The sequence below is a fragment of the Lepidochelys kempii genome, chromosome 5, assembly GCF_965140285.1.
Source record: "Lepidochelys kempii isolate rLepKem1 chromosome 5, rLepKem1.hap1, whole genome shotgun sequence".
Taxonomy (NCBI): Eukaryota; Metazoa; Chordata; order Testudines; family Cheloniidae; genus Lepidochelys; species Lepidochelys kempii.
Genome location: NC_136384.1, coordinates 95,667,540 through 95,693,924, shown reverse-complemented (window position 1 = coordinate 95,693,924; position 26,385 = coordinate 95,667,540). Strand labels below are relative to the sequence as shown.

At 37.6% G+C, this 26,385-nt stretch overlaps 1 protein-coding gene across 5 annotated transcripts in view; it reads left to right on the top strand.

Annotated features, from left to right (window-relative positions):
* Positions 1-26,385, top strand: part of VPS13A (vacuolar protein sorting 13 homolog A) — a 262,972-nt gene that overhangs the window by 232,453 nt on the left and 4,134 nt on the right. For 4 of the 5 annotated variants that reach the window (XM_073345103.2, XM_073345104.2, XM_073345105.2 and 1 more), the window contains 8 exons: positions 364-477; positions 937-1,012; positions 1,130-1,293; positions 1,610-1,655; positions 1,973-2,096; positions 4,176-4,290; positions 23,255-23,340; positions 24,611-24,734. In XM_073345103.2, the coding sequence (XP_073201204.2) occupies positions 364-477; positions 937-1,012; positions 1,130-1,293; positions 1,610-1,655; positions 1,973-2,096; positions 4,176-4,290; positions 23,255-23,340; positions 24,611-24,734 (849 nt within the window). Of the gene's footprint in view, positions 1-363; positions 478-936; positions 1,013-1,129; positions 1,294-1,609; positions 1,656-1,972; positions 2,097-4,175; positions 4,291-6,782; positions 7,226-23,254; positions 23,341-24,610; positions 24,735-26,385 lie in introns of those variants that run through there. The other variant, XM_073345106.2, reaches the window with a different exon arrangement.

Below are 26,385 nucleotides of genomic sequence, written 5' to 3'. Positions count from 1 at the left end.
CTACAGGGCAGAGTTAAGGTTGTTTGGCTGCCATAACAGTGTATTTCCAATTTGGATTTCTTTTTAAATTTAACAATAACCCTGAATTATGTGAGTTCTGTTTGTTTGTTTTGGGGGATAATTTTAACATACCTGAAATATTTTTATCCTGAATCACTGATATGTACTCTCAACCTTTAACTCCATCTTAGCATAGTTTTTGTTTGGAAGCCCTATATGTAATTCTGAGTATATTACTATATTCCAGCTAGAAACCACTCATCTAGTATTGAATGAAAAATATACCTTCCTTGTTATAGTAAAATTTCTATGCAAACCATATATTTTTGTAATGTTTTTACTTCAAAATTATTTTCATTTTAGGCCATTAAACAAATGTATGTTCTTATTCTTGGCCTTGATGTTTTGGGCAATCCATTTGGATTCATAAGAGACTTGTCTGAAGGAGTAGAAGCATTCTTCTATGAACCTTACCAGGTAAAACTGCCATTTAGCATCTTACGAAACATAATACAGTTGGTAAGCTACTTAGATGTTGTTTGAAATGTAGATATATTGTAAGGAGCTTTCATTTTAAAATTGGGTTTAAACTTTTAAATGCCATTTCTAGGAGATGCATTCAGTTCTGCCAAATCCTAGTATAATACTAATTATCAGGAAAAATTATAGCAAAAATTTGTGTAAATGCAAGAAGGGAACAGCCTTTTCATACAGTACTTCTGACAAGAGACTATTCTTTACACTAATTTACTCTAAAGAATATCAAGCACATAACAATTGGAAGAATCCAGTGGCTGAATTTTGTTCTGTTAAAGTATACTTTTTATATAAAAATATGAATTTATTTATTATTTATTTATTTGGTATTTATTCAGATAAATTACTCTTTTTCAAATAGGATTATTTCCTTTTTCTATTAACCTTTTCCCCCCTTAGGGAGCCATCCAGGGTCCTGAAGAATTTGTAGAGGGAATGGCACTTGGTGTTAAAGCACTAGTAGGGGGAGCTGTAGGTAAGCTGTAATGTTTATTCTTTTATCTTTTGATTAATAGTGACCATGTAATCTTGTGTAATGTGATCATGTTAAGTAGTTTGTGTCACTTTTACATAATCTTTAATTTTTCCATAGGAGGATTAGCGGGTGCTGCATCAAGAATCACTAGTGCTATGGCTAAAGGAGTAGCAGCAATAACTATGGATGAAGACTACCAGCAGAAGAGAAGGGAAGCCATGAATAAACAACCAACTGGCCTTAAAGAGGGCATCACTCGTGGAGGGAAAGGCTTAGTGTCTGTAAGAAATATCACTTTAGAAAAAATAAGCAACTTCATCCAATTTATCTATATAGACTACATTTTAATCATGCTGTTGCAAACTTATTGCCAAAGTAGGGTTTTAATTGTAAACTGAAAATATACTGAAATTATAAAGGAGGTATAGAAGCAGTAAAGAGCGTCAGTTGTTTCATTAATTTTCCATGGACCTTAGTGTACTACCTCCAGCAGAACCCATGTTTTGAATCACATTAAATCACAATTAGAATTTTTATAAAGTAATAAAAATACATTCTGAAAACATGTGAGTGAGAATTGTCTATTTCTCCCCATAGGGTTTTGTTAGTGGCATAACAGGAATAGTGACAAAACCAATAAGAGGTAAGTATAGTTCTTGCAGTGTGTTAGCAGTGCATACGTTCTTGATTCTAATATTTGTTGAGAGAGGTTGAAAAACTCATATCTGGTATACAGTGCATCTTATTGTTTTATACTTCAAACTTGATTGACTAATTTTTGGATGGACCATCTTAGGTAATGACAACATTGTGTAATTATTAGGGTAAATTAAATTGTGCTTTTTATAACTCAGTGAAAGTAGAAAATGTGATAGTGATTGTTCATAGTTTTCAAGTATTTGGGAAAGAAGGTTTATGAATATTACTACATAAAGATGTTTTTCTTTTAATTATTTCTAGGAGCCCAGAAAGAAGGAGCAGCTGGTTTCTTCAAAGGTGTTGGGAAAGGTTTAGTGGGAGCAGTAGCAAGGCCCACTGGAGGAATCATAGACATGGCAAGCAGCACATTTCAGGGTATTAAAAGGTACAGTATAAAATAGAATAAAGACAGAATAACAAATAGCATGAAAGACCGGTACTGATGCTAGAAATGAATATATTCTGGTAGTTGTGCCTTGGTACTTTTTCAGGAGCTTTCAACTAATCATTTGTCTCCAGTGGCACAAATGCTTCAGATAAATAGTTCATAATCGGTTTATTATTTATATTGATAACAAACATCTTTCCAAATTGTTAAGGGTACTTTACAATAACTAAAACCAGAGTATCAAATCACAACTATAATTTAATACAATTACTTGCCTACTTCAGCTGTTGTTGGCTTAAAATAACTCTACCTAAAGCCTCATAATCGAAACTCCTTCTGTGAACCCCAGTCTCTCAGCCTGACCCTAAATGCCCCAAAGAAAACATGAACTTTGCAGGTTGATCAGAAGGTTAATGTATACAGAAGCCATGAAAGGGAATTCCAGGACTGACTGGCATTGTCAAGTTCCTCTCCCTTCCTGTTTACAGGGAGAGAGTTCCAGCACTTCTGCCGAACACAGCTGTGGATTGAATATTGTGAAACTCACACTCAGTAATATCAAGCCCTATAAAAACTGAATCTAAATTACCTTGTACTGCAATGGACAAAGAAGTAGGAGAAAATATTTTAAATGTTAATTATTTTATATTTAAATATATTAAATATTTATATTTTAAATAGCTTAGTCCCCAGATGTAACTGAGCTAGAGCAGTTTAATCTGTGGTTGCATATCCCTACTTTTAAAATTAACTGTTATGAATAAAGTACACCACTTCTTGTGCTGTAATCACTGTATGTTAAAAAAAAAACTGATTTTTCATCCAGTGCAAAGGAGAAACTTGCAGCTTCCTAAAATTGTTCTGTTAAGTCATAAAAAAAAAAACAAAAAAACTATTTTAGAAGGAGAGAGGCTCCCTAAGAGATGTCTACTGTTTAGATTTATGGTAACTAAACGCATCTGGTATTACAAGAGGAAGAATGCAAAAGTAGTCTGAATAATATTTTTGAAGTGTCTAAAACATTCCATATGTATAAATTATATACTTAAAATATATGGATATATCATATACCTTTTTTTAAAAGAAATTATATTAATGCAAGATTTAGTTCATAAACTTCAGTGCACAAAAGTAAGGGAATAAAGGACTAAACAATTGATATAACATAAAACAATATCATTGTAATATACACTTGTTTATATTTGCATGTTTGGCACTAAATTTTCAAAAATTGCTTGGCACAAATTTGTGCATGCCAGGCAGTGCCCTTAGGGGGGAGACAGGTTAGAAGTTATTACCTATCAGTCCAGCTAGTAAGTTTGATCCATCTTTCCTTCTCTAGACCTCCTCAATTATAAGTGAAAGCTTATAAAGTTGACCATATTTATGTACTGTACATAAAGCTCATGCTGTTGACCATATTTATGTACTGTACTGTACTGGCCTTGCTGCTCTCCAGGATCTGGACCATTGTTTTTTCCTCATACCACTACCCTCCCCACTGCCTCTTGCTCTTTTTTTAAAGTTCCTTTGTGGAGAAAACACGGAATATGGAGCAAAGTTGAAGGAAGAACATTAGCACAGGGTTCTTTTACATGTAAATTTCAATGAGAGGAATTTTGTAGACATTAATTTACCATATAATTTTCTACAGAGTCCTGGTTGTAAATAAATACATACTTGTTCAGCCTTGTGTTCCATAAATCAGTAAATAGGCACGCACATTTATACGCAGTATTTTTGTTGTCCCATTGACTTAACAATAAGCATGTGCATAAGTCTTTGCCATTGAAGCCATAGTATGTGTAATGTGAATGTATCGCATAAATAATAATCACCCTGACTAGTCAGTGAAGATTACAGTTGTCCAATTACTATAGCTATGTGTGCCTCAACAGTCAAACTGAAAATTGCATGTAAATTACATATAGAGAAAGCAAATACGTCATTTTACCAGTATTTTAAAAATTTACGTAGGATAACTTTAGGAGCTTTTTGAAAATATGGTATTTTAAAAGTATGCCAACATCTGTGTTAAATATGTAACATATTTTGAATTTGCTGCTTTGTTTTCAGAGCTACAGATTCATCTGATGATGTGACAAGTCTGCGCCCACCTCGTTTCTTTTGTGAGGATGGAGTTATTAGACCTTACAGGTTAAGGGATGGGACCGGAAGTCAGATGTTACAGGTGAAGGAACTGAAACATAATTTGGTGTAAACTTGCATATGGGAGAGGAAAAAGCCTAACTCAGTTTTTCCAGAATTTTTACTCTTATTTTGTGTCCCCTGCCAGTATATTTTTGATATTTAGTAACCTGTAGTCTCATTTGTATCTTCATTGCATGGGTTTTATGGCCAGTCTGGCAGGATTTTATAAAAAGACAGCTAATACTGACCTTTCAGAGAGAACTTACGGTATAATTTATATCACAGTGTCCTTAATTATGCACACATTCCCAGAGTGGCTTAAATAGGAGAAACTTGCATGTGTGAGTTTTAGGCTTTTTAGTTTTGTTACAACAGCTGCAGGAAACATAGTTTTTCTTTTAATAACTTTTTTTATATTGTGTATTTAGGTAAAGTTAAAGCACAGTGATATTTTTGACTGAATTTTAATTGGTTAAACTCTTCTGCAACCACAGTGTGTTTTTAATTAAAAATGTGAAAGTAATGTTTTTGCAGAAATTTGTATTTGAGATACATGGACAGTAACTATATTTATATCACACTGCTTCAATTAAAAGCATTTCACTAATTTTTAACTGTAGCATTGTTCGTATACATCATTTTATGATATGAGCTGAACTGCTGTGAATAGATTGATTCAAGATGTGTAATTCTGCTTTTTATGCTGTCTGGATGTGTACAATCCCATCACAATTTTTCAAATGGAAAAAAGATAGGGAAATAGAATATTTTTTTCCTCTAATGGTTCTGTTTTTTAATTAAACAGTAAGATAAAATGAGGAGTGTATTTAGATTTCATAAATTTTTAAATAGTGTGATATTTTAATCATTGAGATGCTTCCTATTTTTACCTTAACCACCTTTAATGGAAAGTTAATATGTAATTCTAACATTACAGTTGAAGTACTTCGAACTGATTTTACAGTATGTCCATAAATAAGATGGAAAATTCCTGTCATCTAATTGTCTTTCATTATCATAGAAACTGAATGTTAAAAATATCCACACCTGGGAAATGACAGAATCAATAGCTGCTAGTTGAATGCAAATTGAAGAGGACAGATAGGATGTTCTAATATATATGAAAGCCTTATATTAGAGATTTCCCTTCAGTACCCTAGCAGTGTGTGTTGGAATTCCTGAGATCCAGAGATGAATTTGAGAAAGAGTAGGTGGCCTTCTAGAGGATGGATGGGAAGTTGCATAGCCAAACATTTTCAAAAATATTTGTTACCTGGATAGGGTTTTTGTTTCATTTAGAACATATTTTGAGATGCTGCACTGTGCATCATTTGAGATGCTGCACTGTGTGTCATTTATATAAAATTAGGATCTGTCTGTTTCTGTGTATTCTGCTATATCTTCTCTACTGCCTCCTGCTAAAGGGGTGCTTTTCTGAATCAAACTATTCTAAAATTAAAATTGCTAAACTGAGTTAATATTATACCTTACTAACGAGTTCCTCTTCAACATTCTTTGAAGATCCTATGACACTAACAGCTATAATCTTGCTTTTTTCTCTCATGGTGCAGTTTATATTTCCTGTGCTATTATCTTGCAAAACACATACTACCCAACAACATGGCCTTAACTGGCAAACAGTTAAAAATTGCTACTGATAAACAGCACAAAAAGGCCTAGTCACTATACTTCCTCTTTCTGATAAGACAGTAGGGTTCTTGATGTATTTCCCCTTTAATCTTTCATGCCATGCTAGTGAAGCAGAATGCTAACAAGACCATAAGTCCAACTCCTTGAATACAAATTATATAATTATTTTGTATAGTTTATGCTCCATCTTAATTTTGCAAGTGTTTGGATTAGATAACACATTCATTTGTGAGCAAATGAGTAGTTTTGAGAGGACCTCGAAGGCACCGGCTGATAGATTGATTCAAGATGTTTAATTCTACTTTTTATGCTGTATAGAAGGCTACAATCCCATCACAATTTTTCAAATGGAAAAATGATACGGAAATAGAAGATTTTTTTTCTCTAATGGTTCTGTTTTTTAATTAAACAATAAGATAAAATGAGGAGTGTATTTAGATTATCATCCTATACCTTGGAGAATATTCTGATGCCCACTGACGTTCAAGTGACTTTAATCTTCAGAGAAATGCAATAGTCACCTTAAGCATGTCCCTTTCATGAAATAGGATTTATACATTAAAGCTCTGATATTGCAATAAGATGTATGGTGGCAGATCCCTATGCTTACACAGAACCCTACTGAAATCATCGGGTCTTTGTGTAAGAGCAGTATTCTGCCTGTGCCCAACAAGTTTCAGGTTTAGGTGAATCTTTGGTGATTCATTTGCTGATTATTATAGACAGGTGTATGACTCTATTAACAGGGGATTGGAAGGGTTCTGTTGTATCCTGAATTCAGAAACCATTTCAGAATTTGTCTGCTTTTTAAAAACTGACTAACTAACTTGCCAGCTTAAACTAACACTTCTGCTTTTTTTTCTTCCCTTATCATGCTTGCAGAAAAGACAGGCCTACAGGGAATGGACTAAGACTCACAATAATAGTGATGATGATGATAATGATAGCTAGGAAAATATGCACCATTACAAATGCATGAGTTTTTGTCACGTTAGTTGGACTCTTAGTTTATACTATTAAATGTTGTTGCTGCCATTACTGCCATAAAAGTAACTTTGATTTTAATTTTTGTCTTTTAAAAGTTGTACAAAAATATAGGTAAACAAAATATATGATAGTATTTAAGCAGAGAATTTAAGAATATAGTAAATATATTTATGTACTAAGTTGACAGTCAGGAGCTAATGTTATACTCTGATTTAATGATATTTTTGCAGGTAAATTTCCATAAATTATAATCTGTTTTTTCCATTTTCATCAGAGTTTTAATATTTTTTTTATTTTAAATCATCATTTGTTAGCTAAGATGCCTTTATAATATACATGCGTTCAGTGTAATCTTTTTGAGCTGTACTATGCTTATTGATATTAAAAATGCTGTTGAATATTTTGAATTCTGTTTATTTGATATTTCCAAAATATTTTGTCTGACTTTCTTTTAATAACAATAAACTTGTTTAAAGTTTATCTAAAAAAATCGATTCATCTGTTCTGTTCCAACATCATCACTCATATTTCCCAGAATTAGATTATGTAAAAAAATAAGATTATGGAATATGATTGTCCTAGAAAGGTTAGTTTAAAAAAACTTATTAAAATTCAGGTAATCATTTTGATTTTTCATCCATCATTTCATTTTCAAGATAACTGGTTCTTAAACATTCGTTTTAGTTTACACATGTTGAATTTTTCAGTTAAATGTGGATCCCCTTAAAATCCTTTGTTGCCAGCTTAGAAGATTTGGTTCTTCATATAATGTGAAACATTCTTTTTAGAATGCATTTATACTGTCATTTACTCCAAAAATTATTGTTTAAATGCATTTTGGAAATGTGGCCTTTTTTGTTTTAGTCTTGTATGTTATTCTGTACAGTAACAGGTATAAAACATACAGGTCCTCATTAAACTAGGTGGAAAATGCAGAACGCAAAATAACAAAATAACAAAAGGCTTACACAGTACAGTATTAGATGTAAACTTTCAATTGTCACTGTAAATGTTCTTTGTTTCTTTGACAAGTAAGTGCTTTATTTACATTTCTTTATTTACTAGTAGACGTGCATATTTTTCTCTAAACCAGTTGATCTTTTATACATCTAAATTTAGGTATTGGGGGCAAAGGGGCATTATAAAAGCATTTACAGTATGTTTGTCTAGTAGTATGTGTTGTGCAAACCAACTCTTTATTCAAATATCAGCAAAAAGATTGTCCAAAAAAAACTTCACTCGTTTGTGCCAACTAAAACCTTATCATATTTATCAAAAGAGTCAGCCTCCTCTAGTGCATCCAGTTATTTCCTTACAGCTTTTGATGGGAGAACTACCTTACAGTGCAGACTGCTCATCCTGATTTGTGCTGTTGCTACTTCATATGCTTTAGAAGCAGTTGCCCAGTTTGCATTCTTGGGCAGTGGGTGGAGGGATGAACATTGACAGTCCAGATAATAGGGTGAGGAAACTTGATTTGAAAACTCATTTCAAAGGGAACTGCTGGTGCAGAAGATAATTATGTACCTTACACTACTGTTTGTTTCTACAATATTGGACTCTTCAAGAGAAATACCACAAAAACGGTTTAGAGAAAATATTGCATTTCATTACTGCCTTGAGATTCTGCTGGAAAAATATGGGAGTATATCAGACATAAAGTTATATTATAATATACTGTATTTGAAGAAAGTAGAGGAAAAAGTGTGTATTCTTTAACCTGAAAAAATTCATGCTATGCCTAAAAGGGGAAATAGTTTTAAGTTCATCCTTCTGAAAAGGTCAACTACAGTATTTAATGTTCCCATTATGCTTTATTAGATTTATTGCTAGCAAACTAACTTTAAATTCAGCATCTGACATTTCCCTTTTCTTTTTGTGCATTTTTAACATGTATAATTGGCTTTTTTAGTATAGTTCCTTCTATTTGTGCTTTACGTCCAACTTCCACTTCACTCTATAGTGGTATACTTGCTAAATCAGGAAGTCTCAATTTTATTTCCTTCATAATGAGGGACACCTTTAAGTAAATGGAAACAAGTAATTGCTTTTAGTTCAACCATGCAAATTAACTGTAAAAATGGCATTGAGTTCCATGTTTCTTTTGACTCAGTGATTTCATATCAAATTGGCTCAGTTTATAAGTATAGGAACTAAGTCAGGTTCTTTTCTTTTTTGAGTAGATTCAGCCACATATTCCACATTTAGATGTGTGCACACCCAGCACCCCGAAGCTGGAGAATTTTGCCTAGCAGTACTGTACAAAGCAGCACTCATGTTTCATGCTCATTGTCCCTCTCCCGGCTATCTGAAGCAGCACCACCTTGACACCCATCAGTTCCTTCTTACTGCCCATGGCTGGAGTTGTAACTCGGTGTGGTTCTTAAGCTCACAATCTCTCTCTAACTCTTAGTGACTTTTTCTAGTTGTATGTAGTTAGTTAGTTAGTTAGTCCCCTTCGTGTTAGTGAGATTTAGTTAACTATTTCCCTAGCGATGCCCTCACTAGGATTCAATTTGTAAATTGTTTACAAAATGGACTAAGGTGGCTAGGGACCTTCACCTAAAGCTGCACCTACTCAAACAGGTCCTGTGGCCTACCTTGGCACCGAGGCTTGTGTCAGATCGGAGGCTATCATCGGGTTCTGAGAGTGCTGCCATTTTGTGCTGTGGAACCAGATTCTGGCTGACACAATGGAAGGAGCCGCTCCCCGTGTGCACTGAGGAAAAGGCCTCGTGTGCACTGAGGAAAAGGCCTCATAAAACCAATCGTGATCACTCCAGGTCTCGTGGAGACACTTTTGCCGCCTCTAGAACTGGCACGGTGTTAATTCTGGCGTGCGGGATGGAGCAGGACCCTCTAACTGCTCCCCACTACCACTCAGGGAGGTCAGAGTCCCTATACCGTCAACTCATGTCCTCTGAGTCCAGTACCAATGAGGGTGATGCTGGCACTGGCTGTTTCCACGCCAGCAGCATATCAGGCAGCAATGGACTTCTTCCACCTTTCTATCCCAATTTCTCCCTTGGTCCAGGACTTTGCTGGGGCTACGTTGTTTATAACCTTGCTGGCTGGGTGAGCTGCTGAACCTTTGGGTCTGTCAGCACCACACCTTGATGTTTTCCTTCCTCAGTCCATGGAAGTGGGTCTGGGAAACTCCCTGATACTCTTGCATCCTGCACCGCTGATGTTACTATGGCGACACTCGCCACCCTTCACTTCAACACTGTCAGCTACTTAGGTATTGCCGCTGACTTCAGGGTTGATGTTGCTCTTGGCACTGGGAACAACAGAGGCATATTCAATGCCAGAGGTACCATTTCAACCATCTGTGCCAGTCCGTGCCTCTTTCTGGGTGACGTGAGTCGGACCGATTACTCACACCCTCAAGACTGCCTCCACTTTTGTCCCTCGAAACCCAACACTCCTTGGTGTTGAGGTTGGGTTCTTCCTTCTCTCACTCTCCATCACCTGGTCCACATCGGGGGCAGTCCATGGTGAGCCAGGGGTACCAAGATTGTCGTTTGTCTGTGTTCTTTTCTAAGCTGCATTCACGTCTGGAGCAGCAGCGTCTCCATATATTAGATGTGAGAAGATGTCTAGCCTTCTGTCTGGACAGAACTAAACCATTTTTTGCTTCACCTCACCTATTGGTGTCATGTGGATTGTAACATCTTGTATCAATAGTGCATATGAAATAGCTTTGACTAAGCCTTCTTAGCAGGAGCGAACTCATTATGTGAGAGTGCAACTAAATCAATAGCATTCCTAGGTGACATCCCAATATTGGACATTCGCAGGGCTGCCCTGTAGTTGTCGATACATACAATTAGGAACTATTATGGCATCATCCAGAGCTGATGCAAACTTTTGGAGGGCAGTCCTGGAATCCCTGTTTAGATCGACTACAAGCCCCATCTTCTGTGAATACTTCTTGTGAGTCACCAAAGTGGAATACATGGCTGCATCTACTTGAAGAAGAAAAAAAAGAAACGGTTACTTACTGTATCTGTGCTTCTCCGAGATGTTATTCGGGCATATATTCCATGACCCATCCTCCACCCCCTTTGCATCGGAAAGGAACTGAGGACTGTCGAAACAACACTGCCTTATATAGCCAAAGGAGGGGCTATGAGCACAAGTCACCACCACCACCTCCTACAGGTACTGCAAGACAAAATTCACTGCCTCTGGTGCTCTGGGTGTTCACACACCTAAGTGAAATACAAATCTGCATCACATCTTAAAGAAGCACAGTTAAAGTAAGTAACCGTTTCTTCTAAACTGTGGTGGTTCTGGCTCATATGTTCATGGTATGGCCGCTTCTTGAATCCTGTATGCAGTTCTGGTTGCCTCGTCTCAAAAAATATATATTAGAATTGGAAAGATGCTGAGAGGAGCAACAATGATGAGTGGTATGGAACAGCTTCCATACAAGGGAGAGTCAAAAGCCTGGGACTTTTCAGTTTAGAAAAGAAACGAGTAAGGGGGATATGATAGAAGTCTATAAAATCATGAATGGTGTGCTGAAACTGAATAGGGAAGTCTTATTTGCCCCTTCACATACACAAAAACTTGGGGTCACCCGATGAAATTAATATGATTTTAAACAAAAAAAAAAAAAAAAAAAAGGAAGTACTTCTTCACACAATGCACAGTCTATCTGTGGAACTCGTTGCCATGGGACATTGTGAAGACCAAAATATAACTGGGTTCAAAAAAATAATTAGAGAAGTTCATGGAGGATAGGTCCATCAATGGCTATTAGCTGAAATGGTCAGGGACACAACTCCATGTTCTGAGTGTCCCTAAACCTCTAACTGCCAGAAGCTGGGACTGGACAACAGGATGGATCACTCAATAATTGCTGTGCTCTGTTCATCTCCTGTGAAGCATCTGGCACCAGCCACTGTCAGAGACAGGATACTGGGCTAGATGGACCATTCGTCTTCCCAGTATAGCATTGTGTATGTTCTTCTTTACCACTAGTATTCCTGATGCAGTCAAAGTATTAGAGGTGTATAGTTAATGTGCATTTGAGACATAAATCCACTTGACATCTTGAAGCAAAGATTCTGAATTTGGATCTTAATCAGTATTAGCTGATCCTGAAAAGAATTCTGCTCAGTCTCCTATAGTTCTATTGGTTCTGCAGTACTAAGAGTAGTAAAAAGCAGAGTGTGTGTGTGTGTTTTATATGCAGTGTTGTTGTAGCCATGTTGGTTTTCTAGACCAACTTCTGTTGGTGAGAGAGACCAGCTTTTGAGCTACACAGAGCTGTTTCTCAGGTCATTTGTAACTCGAAAGCTTCTCTCTCTCACCAACAGAAGTTGGTCCAGTAAAAGATACTACCTTTCCTACCTTGTCTCTCTCTCTCTAAATACAAATATGGAGCCATTTTTATAATGTCACTTTTTCTGACCAAAATTGCACTTTTTAAAGCACTGGTTTTATCAAATCAGGAAAAAATGTATTTGAGTTTGGATGGTTCACCTGCTTCCACCACAAATAGCCTGTTTTGAGTAGGGTTGTAGACGGAAAAGTACTCCGTGCTGAGAGCAATTAACCGATTGACATAGCCTGACGCTACCAGAGGTACCATTTTTCTCCAAAGCCTCAGAAACAAACAGTATGAGAGATAATTAACAATATCAAATATAAATACAGTTATGCCCTGATCTCTATTCTTTATACACCCAAAAACTCTTACTGAAGTTAGCAGTTTTGTTTGCACAAATAAAGCAGGAACAGAAACATGCTGCTATTGTTATAATTTAGCTTGGAGTAGCAAATTCTATTCACCAATTTTTATTTGTTTTGTGTATTAAAGTTTTAGGAACACTTGTTGACCTTACAATATCATGCACAGTTCGTACACTTAAACTGATGCCATCAGGGATTTCTGATTGTGTTAAACAGGGTATCTATATTCTAGTTGTTCTAACAGCTTGATAGGAGTGTGGTGAAGGATTTGTACTTGGTACTATTAAGACTTATTTTAGACAGTTAAAGTTACCAGACTACATAAACATGGAATAGGCCTTGCTGTGCATTTAATTAACTTGTTTACTATATTGTAACTATTTACTATTACACAGCTTCTTTCATTCATCACTAAAATACTTTCACCTGTGGAATTCAGAGGCGGTCCTTTGTTGTTGTGGGGGTCTCCAGGACTAAGCGCTGCCTAGCCACCAGATTTTCTGTCTCCAGCTGCAGGACAAGTTGTCAGTTCAGTTTCTCATGAGCATTTTGTTTTATACGTTTAATTTTTTCATTAGTTTTTGTGCAATAACTTCATTTCAGCTTCTAGCTCCTCTCTCTCTTTTATGAGGTGAGGAATTAGGCCTCTGGTTTCTCTGGAATAGCACCTTTTGAATGAGCTCCTCTCTCCTTCATTGCGGCAGCAGAGAAGCCGTACAAGCATCAAGCGAACTCTGAGATGTTTAGGTGGCATTTTCAGAATGCTTAGAGGGCAAGCTATGACCTGCTGCCAGAAACCACCTACCCTGGCTCTGCCAGGATATGGGCTTGAGGAGGAGAGCTGCTGCTGTCCTGCTGCCACAAGCTGCTAACCCTCGCTCTGTCAGGTCCTTGGGTTTTGAGTGGGAGAAGTGTGTAGGTCCTTGACCGCGGCCTGAAGCCATGACTCGACCATGGGAGGCTCAACAAAGAGCATGAAGATTTCCACAGAGAGAAGAACCCCTGAACAAACAATGAGGGTAAGTCTTGTAAATTCCAAAGACTTCAGGTCCCAAAAAAGCAGAAGCAAGTGTCTCCTTCGTAAACTACCAATATGTATTGTTAATGAGTAAACCATGTAAAAATTGTGGTTTAAAGCCTTTCTCCTTTGCCTTCTAACCCTCAGGGTGGGAGGGAATCTTTCACAGTGCCTCTCTGTCAAGTTCACTGCCCCTTTCCCACCCTGCAGTATGTGTGGGCAGAGAAGCATGTTTCTCCTGTGAAGCCCTGCTTCAGGTTGCAGCCTAATGGGACTTTTGCCTGTCTGGCTTTCAGCCCACAGATCCTCACTCTGCCAGGGAAAGGTGCTTAGTCTAATGAGTGGGAAGGGGTCCCTCTCTCCACCCTTACCACTTTCCATTGGCTAGCTTACGTTAAACATCACAAGCATTCCACACACTGATTAGAAGGGAGGCGCATGAGTATTTCATGTTCTTGACAGCTGCACTATAATGGGAATACAGGGAGGCTAGTGAGAAATGCCTTTCCGTGTTCAAAATGACCCCTGCTTTACTCAGTAAAGCTCTGAGTGATACTAAGTCAGTCTGAAAGTGGAGCTCGCCAGCCTGGGAGAGCAGGCAGGCATCCTTTCAGGTGCTTGGGGAGGTGTAGCAGGCTTTTCCCAAAATCAGGATATCTGTACCAGTTGATGGGTTCCCACACCAGGATATATAGCATGCTACTTCTCCCCATACACAGCCAGGGGAAGTACCACAAACACACCATCAAAAAAAAAAAAAGTTAAACATAAAGGAATTTCATAAGTTCTGTGAACCTGAGGTTGTTGCAGCAGGATTCCCACCAGCGGAAGACACAGTTCCATTCTGAAGGTGTGACTTTCTTCCAAAAGACCCCATGGAGAACAAGAGTGAAGACATACTGCACAGCAATTTTAATACCTCAGCTGTAACCATTCAGACAAAGATTTGGAATGACGGGCTTTTGATTCTATTCTGGTCAAATCACTTGATGTGACCTGTCACAAGAGCAATGGTTCCTAATTCAGTAGCTATAAAGAAATAATGTTAGCAATAGGGTCATCCTAAACAGATATCTTGGGCATGCAAATTAACAGATGAGGAACTGTTCAGGGAAACAGAAAAATCAGTGGAGTAACTGAATTAGCAGAGAGGTCTCTACCCTCACTATCAAAGCCAGCATAGTCAACACCAAGACTATTCAAGAAGGGACTGTTCCCCATTCAGAGTTAAAATTCTGGAGAAGAAGCTCCCAAGAAAATCTATATATATATATTTTTTTTTTCTTCCCAAGCTAACTAAATTCTCACCATGACAAAGACAAAAGGAGCATTTGTGTATGAGAGCTCATAATTCTTGTACAAAACTCTTACTTTTGATCTACCCTCTGCACCCAGAGTCATAAGAAATGACTGTTAATCACAGCAAGACTCATATCGCAAGTTATGAATTTATATCTGTTCATGGACAATATGCCAATCAGTACCCTGTCCAAAGATACAGACCCTCTCATAACTTGCCAACTGCAATAGAATATCTGGAAGATGTGTTTCTAAAATCTCTGAGTATACATCCTTTTAGTTCACTTCAAGAGCCCTGTCAGTGGCACATCTGAACAAACACACACAAACTTGGCCACACAGATTTAGACCCAGTAGTCCATCAAGTCCAGTATCCTGTCTGATAGTTGCCAGAACCAGTTACTTCAGAAGAAGGCTCAAGAAACTATGTAGTGGGTAGATACATGGTGATCACGGGAGAATTTGCCTCCTGCTTCCCACTGGGGGTTTATGATTGAAACATGACTTTACTTCCTGGTTTTGGAAGGTCTATACCCAGAGGTCAAACTTCTTTTTGAAAATGGAAATCGATCCCTGGGCTCAGAAGAATCTGCTGATTCTAAGAGAGTTCACACAAAGGACATGGAAAAGAGGGAAAAGAGAGAGCCAACGTCATCCTCCTAGTCCCCTGTTGGCCCAGGATGCGCTTCAGACTTGACAGACAGCCATAGAACCTCCATTCCACCTGAAGAAAGCACCAGACTTCTTGAAGCAGGGTAGTCTTCTTCATCCAGACCTGGATAACCTACAGTTAACAGTCTGGGCATCAGAAGAGAGGTGTGTAGTTCAGCAGGGTTTCTCTTTTAGCCTCATCGATCAGTACTTTTTAATAGTCAAACAGAACTGAATCAGGAAATTCCATTCATTGGTATGGTCAAAATGATTTCTGGTGTAAGGGGAGAATAGAAACTCTCTGGGACACAAACTGTCTCTTTATTTGTATAGTATCCTGCACAGTAGGGCCTTGACCTCTAGATGCTATCCAATACAAATAGTAATAATAACTAGTGATCTGTGCTACACTAGAATTTTTACAGAATGGTTGCTTGGAGTCCTACAATCAAGCACCTTACAAGAGGTGGTAACAGCCCTAGCACCATACTGTAGGCTGGCACATCAGACTTCCCATCTGAGTATCATCAAGTTTCAGGATTATTCAGAATGACAGATTAAACAAATCTGTTGCAGGCCTTTCTAGTTGGTATTCCCTCTGAAAGATAGGGTATAGAATTGGTTTCTGTATCCATACAAGAACCAAATTACTATTGTTATGTATAAAATGTTCTTACAGCCCCGGAAACCTTTCTGTTCGATGTAAATTCTTTTCACAATTCCTGGGAAATGGTTCTCCCATTATTTTGTTCCAATCACTAGCACCCCCTTTGGAATGTTGTGGTATAAATTGGCATTCCTAGCACTGTCAAAATATATCTCAAGCATATTGAGTACACACATCAACTGTACTCAGTTCATCTCATTCCATCCAAAATGCCAGGGCATTTAGGGTCTCAACATTGCTGCAAGTAATATGTTAAAATCCTGCACCACTTAGCATGCTGCATATCTCGGAAGCTATTCACAAAGGAAGAATCAAGTCTCCCTCTACAAGATCCTTGGTGGTATTATCTGGGAAAAGTTTGAGCCTCAAGGGAGATTTGCAAAGTAGGTAAGAAGGTATTATTGGATGAGGTCCCAAGTAACGTTAAATTACAAAGCTCTTGCTTTGTTGGGTGAACTTCTCTTTGCCTGTTGTTCTACTATAATAATAATAATAATAAAGACTCTGTTCATCCTCTCTCCTATTTCTGTGATTCATTGCTTGCTATTTCCCATTCCTGATGTATGAGGAGGGAAAGCTGTGCAGCAGAATGATAAATTTCTTACCTAGTAATTTTCTTTCTGTTAACAACTTCTCTCCTCATTCAGTCCACCCTAGTAGTTGGTAAATGACCAGAATTCAATTTTTTACAATTGAATTTTTTCTCTAAAGGGAGACTCGGACATATATATATAAATAACCTTAAGATAATTAGGATACCAAGTTATCTTAATGCTAATAATCTGTTGGTGGGGTATTTCTGCAGCTTTGGAAGAACTCTTCTGGTGGTCTGAGCTGAAGACTGGGCTTAGTTCTGGAGTTTCCAGCAACAACACTGGACCACTTCCAAATTCTGCAAGTGGAAGGCATTACCCATTAGTGATGAATGCGACGAGAAACTGAGAAGATTGTCAGGTAGTATATTTTTCAGTATGTTCAGATCGCATGGCTGGTTAGCTGAGTGCAAAGAAGTGTGGCCTAACAGATTCACAATTGCTATTTAATCTCTAGCAGTTTTCTGGTTCTTGCATCCTCCCCCGCCCCCATTTTGCCTCACCTAATTAAGATGGCCCTTAAATCGTTCAAATGTATGTGGGCCAGTTCTGAGTGGGCATCACCCATACTGTTGGCAATTGCCAGATGCCAATCCCTACATTGTGGAGAGATGGTAAAGTGCAGTTCTGCTGCCTCTGTTCTTACTCCATCTCCTACTTTCAGAACTATGAGAAGCTCCACGCTCTCCAAAAGAGTGTCTGTGTGTATATCTCCCCCATTACCCATCAAGGGTACCATATATGCCAGGAACTTCGTATGCATGGGTAATCTGTACTGCTAGTAAGAATAAGCTGCACAGAGTGGGAAGTAGACCTGTGCTTCAATTTTTACAGATACTTGTTTTGGGGGTCCAGTTTCACAGATAATTTTTGTCCTCTTTTTACATCTAATCAGTGAAACATTTGCTCAAATCGGCTGGTTCTTCGAGTACTAGTCTGTGTGTATTCCACTGTGTACTCCATGTGCCTGAGAAGAGAGAATTCTAGCAAGTAATGTCCATTGGTCCGCTCCTGCACAGTTTGTTTCCTTGTCCTCTATACCTAAAGTATAAGAGGCAGTGCAGACCAACGCCTCTCCCATTCCTTCTTGCTACGCATTACCTGAGTTGAACTCCTCTGGTGTCCAAAACTGATTCTCTTCAGTGTTCTTTCCTGTAAATATTTAAGTTACTGTTAGTAGTTTTTGTAGTTAGATAAGTAGTTAGAATCTTCGCCCCAGGGGATCCCCCAGACTCTCAGAGCAGGGCTTAAATTATGCCCAGGCTCCTGGGTTTTAAGAATTAAATCTCTTGCCCCCACTATTTTTCAGTCAGCAACAACCACCAGTGCTGCCTGTACTGCCTCGGAGAAGCTCATATCTCATAGAATCATAGGACTGGAAGGGACCTGAGAAGGTCATCTAGTCCAGTCCCCTGCACTCCAGTGATGGAAATTCCACAACCTCCCTTGAAAGCCTATTGCAGAACTTAACTACACTTTACAGTTAGAAAAAAAAATGTCCTGACATCTAAACTAAATTTCCCATGCTGCAGATTAAGCCTACCTTCAGTGGAGATGGAGAACAATTGATCACATCCTCTTTATAGTAGCTCTTCACATCTTTGAAGACTGATATCAGGTCCCTCCTCAGTCTTCTTGTCTCAAAACTAAACGTGCCAAGTACATTTTAACCTTTCCTCATAGTACTGTAAACATTTTATCATTTTTGTTGCTCTCCTCTGGACTCTCTCTAGTCTATCCACAATTTTCCTAAAATGTGTTCCCCCCAAAATTGGACACAGTACTCCAGCTGAGACTTCACCAGTGCCAAGTAGAGTGGGATAATTGTGTCTTACATCTGACACTTCTGTAATGAGCCCCAGAATATTAGCTTTTTTTTTGCGCAACTGTATCACATTGGTGACTCTCATTTAATTTGTGATGTGTAACCCTCAGATCCTTTTCAGCAGTACAACCACCTTGCCCTTTATTCCACATTTTGTAGCTGTTCATTTGATTTTTCCTTCCCAACTATAGTTCTTTATACTTGTCTTTATTGAATTTCATCTTGTTGATTTCTGACCAATTTTCCAATGTGTCAGGGTTGGTTTGAATTCTAATTCTGTCCTCCAAAGTGCCTGCAACCGCTCCCAGCCTGCTGTAATCTGCAAATTTTATAAGCATACTCTCCACTTCATTCTTCATGTCATTAATGAAAATATTGAATAGTATCAGACTCGGAGCTACAGAAAGTTTCTTTCACATTAGCAAATGTTTCTTCAGTGTTTGTTTCACAGCTTTAAAGAAACAATCATTGAGAGTTCTTATCCTTCCACCACTAAGAGTTTTACTTTATCATGGTGTTCTGGGATACAATCGTCCTCCAAACTATTTATAGCTGAATAATGCAGAACACACCTTTAAATAAATATTTGTTACATCACTCAATAGGTACAGTTCAATTTATTTCAGGAGCCTTCCTCTGTTAATACTTTAACATGCACCCATAGAATCTCTCATATGTAGTTTGAATCAAAATGGTAAATTAGGATTTTTTTTAAATGTTGTAATGTCCCTTTGTTGTTCTTAATACATATATGCATGTAGGTATTGGAAGTTAAACCTTCCCACATATTTAAATATGGCATTCTCACCAGTAAATTGTTAATCACAGCAGTTTTGTAAAAGTAAGTGAAATTATAAGATACTAGGCATAAAGATAGAAATGGAAAAGACCAATAGCTGTTATCTCATCTATCCTCTTCAAGTATAGATTGTTTCCTACATATTTTCTGTTCCTTCACCAAAAATAGGTTTCAATGTAAAGTGATGTTGCTTTTGATGTATCTGTGTCAGTACTCTTCTAAAAAAACAAAAACAAAAAAAACCCCTACCAACTGGAAGAGGAAGACTGATAATGAAGCGTTTGAGGCAATGGTTTAATTTTAAGTGGGGTCAGTGGAGATAAGTTGACATCTTCTGATGGCTTTTTGATCTACTCTTGAAACAAATTGGTTGCCTCAGTTCAGTTTCCAGTGGATAGACATCCATGTCACACAAATCATCACCTTAGTAGGTACTGATTATGACAAAACTGTCCAATTATGACAGTCTTATGCCTTGTCTACACTACAGTTTTGTTTTGTTGACAAAACTCAGCTGATGTAACTCCCCTGCTATGCTCACATAAAACGAGAGGCATAGGGCTTATGTCAGTGTAGTTAGGGTGACAGTGTCTCTGTAGACACTGCATTCCTTACATCAGCTATTGGCTGTCATAATTCTCAGTTTCACAGCTCTGCTGCTGCCCCCGTCTCTGCTCCAAGCTTGGCTGCCTCCCAGGCTCCTGACTTGGGCTGCCTCCCGGGCTCCCTGCTGGGAGACCTGCTGTCCCCTGGGGTCCTGGCTCCGTGCTGGACTCCTAGTCCAGATCTCCCCACCGGATGCAAGAAGCCTGGGCTTTTCCCCCGCTCGCAGCTAGGAGCATGGAAGTGAGAAGCCCCCAAGGGGGCAGCTGGGCTTCTGGTGGGGAACAGCATGGAGCTCAGAGCTCTGGCTGTCAGTCCCCCACATTGCCCTTCTTCAGTAGGTGGAAGCACTCCTGGTGAGGACGTGCACCACCGACAGAAGGAGGATAATTACTGTGGTGGCTGTAAGTCAACCTAACATAAGTTAACTTATCTTTGTAGTGTAGACATAACCTTAGTGGAAAGACCAGCAACTACGTCCACATTAGATAAAAAGATGTACATTTAACATGTTAGCTGGTTGAGGTAAACCTTACAGTCCCCCATAGAGTTTACCTCAGCAAACTAATGTGTTAACGCTGTAACTGCTTTGTTTACATAGGGATTTTAATATGTCAGTAAACGCGTGTTTGAAAAATACTCATTTTTTCCTAAAAGAAGTCAATGCCCAAATGCACATGAAAAATCCTCTGCCCTCTTACTTCAGTAATTCACCCACATTAGGATATAGGCTAAGCTCACTCAGAAATGTGTTTAAAGTCTCTTGTTTCTAACAAGTTTATAGAACGGTTTCTTTGACCAACATGGCCAAGGCTTTTTTTTTTTTTAGAAATGTATAATGAAACTGTACTGTAGATAACTAAGGTATGTAAGATTCAAATCTTTATGAAGGAATAATTTAGTTTATTTAGAAAAACAATAAGGATGAAATCCTGTCTCTATTAAAATCAGTGTGAGTTTTGCCATTGACTTCAGTGAGCCCGGATTTCACCACAGGATTTGAAGAGTTGTTGACTGAGTGTGCTCAATTTTCAATTCTTTAATTTAAATTATATTTTAAATGTTTCCTTTGTCCAGTCCTTAGGTGTAGCTATGGAAGATTGTTGAATAAAATAATACCTGGTATAAACTTAAGACCTTGACAAGGATAAGCAAATGTTAATGAAGGCATTTTTTTTTATTTTGGAGATCATCTTTTCATTTTTCTGGTGTGATTTTTGTAACAAATGTATTAGTCACTAAAATTCTAAACCAGTGTAATAACTGATAAGTTAATGGAAACTTCTAAATGTTTCTTGTGCATAGAATTGTATATTGTCCATATGTATTTTTCTCCTTGTCATTGCATTGCATGAATTTTGTCTGTAAACCAAAAACATTTTATATTGGGTAATATCCCAGTTGTTAAATTACTGTATACAAAGGAAAACATAATTTTTAAAAACTGTTAGGTCAAGTGGTTTTCGCAGCAGTTTGCTTATAATAGAAATCTCCAGTTTCACTGTAGGACTTCCTAATTTGTTTTTATTATATTAACAGTGGTTTCAAGTGGTGATCAATAGTCGCCACATGGCTCTATTCTTTTAACTTGAGAGAGGACTTGACCTCTGAATCTTAGAAATGATTTTGGAAACTTTTAGGTCTACAGTATTTCAAGGACTATTTTTTGGTTATCTGTTCTATTTTCCATTTTAAAAAACCCAGTAATACAAAGGGGATGTTTGTGTGCGCTCTAATGGAAAAAAGAGAAAGTAAACAGCTCTTGTCCTTATTTCCCAGCAACACAGGATCCAAATTAGAACAAATTTCTTAGGCTAAGCAGAATACTTTTGGAACATCGTCACTGCAAGCAAAGGAGCTGTGCCAGAGTTGAAGCTGAAGGAGAAACCTGCTTTACATTTTTATATAGTTGTTCATTCCTCTGAAATCCAGGCTTCCAGAAGCTGCCAAGTTGTACTAAGTTTACAGAGCCTTAGCATTTAAAACTGTAGAGTCTGATATCATGGATTCGCCATTTTAAATACAATTCCCTCATGAACAGTGAGAAGATTCAGCTACTTTATTCACAAACTACTGTACATGATTAAACTCGATAAGTTCATGGTATGATGGGATAACATGGTTTTGGTAATTAAATATTATTGGTAAATGGGCCCAATGGCCTGTGATGGGATATTAGATGGGGTGGGATCTGAGTTACCCAGGAAAGAATTTTCTGTAGTATCTGGCTGATAAATGTTGCCCATATGCTCAGGGTTTAGCTGATGGCCATATTTGGGGTCGGGAAGGAATTTTCCTCCAGAGCAGATTGGAAGAGGCCCTGGAGGTTTTTCACCTTCCTCTGTAGCATGGGGCACGGGTCACTTGCTGGAGGATTCTCTGTTCCTTGAAGTCTTTAAACTACGATTTGAGGACTTCAATAGCACAGATAGAGGTGTGAGGTTTTTTGCAGGAGTGGTGGGTGAAATTCTGTGGCCTGTGTTGTGCAGGAGGTCAGACTAGATGATTATAGTGGTCCCTTCTGACCTAAATATCTATGAATCTATGAAATGAGTATGTATGTGTGTTATGGAAAATGCACAGAGAATGCAGAAGCATGCTGCCCATCATGTGATTTCCAGTACCAAAGAAGTGTCCTGTAGTTAATCTGATCCTATGTCTGGAATTCTTGTATGGAGTTGAATTCAGTTCTGTTAGCAGTGATAGTGATTCTAATGTGTTCATGGTAGTCAGGTTGATTCTAATTTAAAGAGTCCAAGAGTCATACCATAGTTATGTTGGGAATCCATTTATTTTTTCATATACATTTTAATTATATTGCAGTGCACTGTAAGTATGGGAAAATTTGAGTTCAAAATCCTTCTGTGTAGCTGTTTTGGAATCAAGACCTTGATGATGCAGCCAGCTTTGGACAGGGCTGATCCCAATGGATCATTTATTTGCCCATCTGTATTAACAGAAATCAATTTCACATACAGTTGTCTAAAGATTATATCTTCATGGCAAATGCAAAATGTCACAAAAATTTTGGTTGTGTTCTGATTTTTTTTTGAGTAGGTAGCTCTTTATTGGATAGAAGGTACAATGTTTTGTTCAGTTATAGTAAGTTGCTTTTATTCAGATTAGAAATTGAGATATAAGCAAGAAATAAATAAATGAATTAATGTATTTTATGGGATGCTATAACACTTTTTCTCTTTTTCTTCTAGAAAATTGAAAATGGAAGATTTGCACAACTCAAATATGTTACACATGCCATGGTCAATAATACAGATTTGTTAATGATAACAAAAAGGTAGAGGCTTTTCTCTTTGAATAGTAAATAATTTAAAATGTACCACCAAAGTGTTGGAGTGATAATTATTTTAGATAAACAACTATTTTTTATCGTTTTGTTAAGTAGGTGTTTACACATGTGGATATATGGAGATATACATTATACATATATGTTCACACGTGTGGCTATATGGAGATTGTGTCTTTTATTTATATATATATATATATATATATATATATATATATATCTATATATATATATATATATATATAAAATACACACAAAATCTCCATATAGCCACACGTGTGAACATATATGTATAGAAAATGTATATATGTATGTACATATATGTGTGTATATATATATAAAATGGAGGAAAAAGTGCATCTGGCATCCTGTTATCTATGACTCTTTCGTTGCCAGTTTGGCAAAGAATATATTATCCTATGTCTCACGTGTGTAGCTTCTATAATCCAAGGATGACTAACTTGCTTTCATGTTTTCTCTAACTGAGACAGATAAACTGAATATTTAGTCAGGATGAAGTCAGTGGGATTCTATATGGACTCAGGGATCCACCTGTGTAAAGCACATTGCAAGACTGGAATCTAAGTAAAGATACTCAGTAATAAAGGAATGGAATTTCCTCTAAGACTCAAACATATTTAATAGTGGAACATAAGTCAATTTTTCTGTCTGGGGACTATTTTTCCTCTGAGAATATCAGGTTAGAAATAGAGTAGCTGCTTAGCTTAAAAGAAAGATGCTGATAGATGCTATTGTAAATAAGCACAGGAACCTGCAGAATCTAGGCGTTGTCTACACTGGGATATCCAGGAAAATTAATCCGAATTAACTAAAGGTCTGAATTTGCAGTGCATTAGTTAAACCACATTAAACCCCTATGTGGATGCTATTGGTCAGAATTAAAGTAGCCTTAATGTGTTTTACCTTAATTTACCTCCAAAGTAAATTATGCTAAACCGAATTAAGACCATTTTAATTTTGAATAACAGTATCCAGAAAGGGGTTTAATGTAATTTAACTAATGCACTTTAAAAGTTAATTTGGATTAACTTTCCTGAGTGTCCGTATGTGTCTTTTCAAAAGTTGTGCTATGTGGTTGTTGCATGTAGCTTGTGGGAAACTATCTGAAATAATAAGACAACTTCACTGTACCTAACATTTAGTTCCTAATTTCTTTGGTGCGGGGAGGGGAAGTATTTCATACCCTGTTTTATTTTCTGCTTTCATTTTTGAACTGTTTATTATATTTTACTCTTTCTAGTGGTATTTTGTTTGTGACAAAAGGAACATTTGGACAGCTGACATGTGAGTGGCAGTACACTTATGATGAGTTTACCAAAGAGCCATTCATTGTTGATGGAAGAAGATTACGCATTGAAGCCAAGGTAGGGTAGATGCCTGGCTAGTAGTAGAATTAAATGTGAAAGTACCACTTAATTTTTTTTCTTTTGACACATTTACAGGAGGCAGCTCAGACTTGTCTGTGAGGGCTTAATCATATCCCAAACTAACTTTCCTCTAGCAAGTGGATCAGAATGGCAACTCAACTTTCCCAATTTAATTTTTCAGTTCCTGGCTTTTAAAGTCAATTTTGGGTGATAACAAGGGGAGTTTCCTTCTCCCCATTCACCTTTTTTTTCCCACCTTCCACCCAGACACTTTTCTCCTCTGGGGAAAATATTTATTAAAATAAATAAATAAATAAACATACATTTTCCCAGGTACGATTGTACCCTAAACAGATCACCTGCAGATCTCTTTTTCTGTATTTGCTGCCCTAGCTCTCAGTGCAGTAGAACCAGCCATATCTGTCAAGATATCCTCTCAAGAATTACAGATCCACAGTTAGCCAGAGGAAAGAGGCTTAGGATATGTCTACATTCCAATATGAGCTCAGGGTTACAGAGACTCAAGGCAGCTGACCACATCTGTTTTCCTGGAGTTGATTGAAGATTCTTGGGTTAGAGAGGACAAAGAAAGATTATGGCAGTATAGGATACTTTTGGTGGACTCCCAGGGCCGGAGTCAGAGGTGGGTGGGAGGCTGTATCTACACTGTAAAGCAATAGGTCCTGGCTTGACTCTGGCTCAAACCCTCCACCACTGCAGGGTTCTAGAACCCGAGGTCTGAGTCCGAGTCTCAGAGATTTGTTTGTAGACGGAAGGAGGTTTTGGGCTCAAGCCTGAATCTAAGCTTCATCTTATATTGCAGTGTAGACATACTTGTAGAGTCTTGAGAGCTTCTTGCAGGTCCTACATCCCCCTTCTATACACGCTAACACTCCTTTGGAGACAGTAGTAAGAGAGCGTCACTACTCTTCAACTCCTGGGACACAACAGGAAGGGCTGTCTTCCCAGATCAGGGTTTTATCTGGGTAAGTCCAAATACCCTCCCTAAAGCCCCTGGCACAAGAGTTACTTGGCAAAGGGTCTGGTATCCTCTTTCTTAGAAGAGTGGAATTTGGGAGAAGATTTGGACTCAGGAAAACCTTTTCTATTCAGCTGAGTGTCTGACAATAAGGATAATGTAATGTCCTCTCCATGGACTATGCTCCTAAAGGGAGTGTAATGTCCTCTCCATGGACTATGCTCCTAAAGGGAGCAGCAGCCAGGAAGAGGGATTGATCCTAAAATGGAATTCACTAACGAAGTGATTCTGTACATGAAAAATTGTGTACATACATGAGAGAACTGTCAAGAAACAGTTAAATTTAGCCACAGTACACATAGGTTCTCACATAGTTTACTTCAGACCATTATTACACAGAAAATTTAGCACATCACATTTTGCTTTTATTAACCCGCTTTTCCCAGGTAGACTAGATTATTTTATAGATATAAATGTTTAAAGTGATCTACAGTGTATTAAACAGAGTGATATGTTGTAAAGTAAGATTTTTGATTAAAAATCAGTTTATTATGTAGACTGCACTTTGAAGGTCGCTTTTGTAGAGCAAATCAGAGTATAAAAGCATTATACATTCATTAACTTTAGAAAAATTGAGGTCATAACTTAACTTAAAATTGCTTGCTTTGT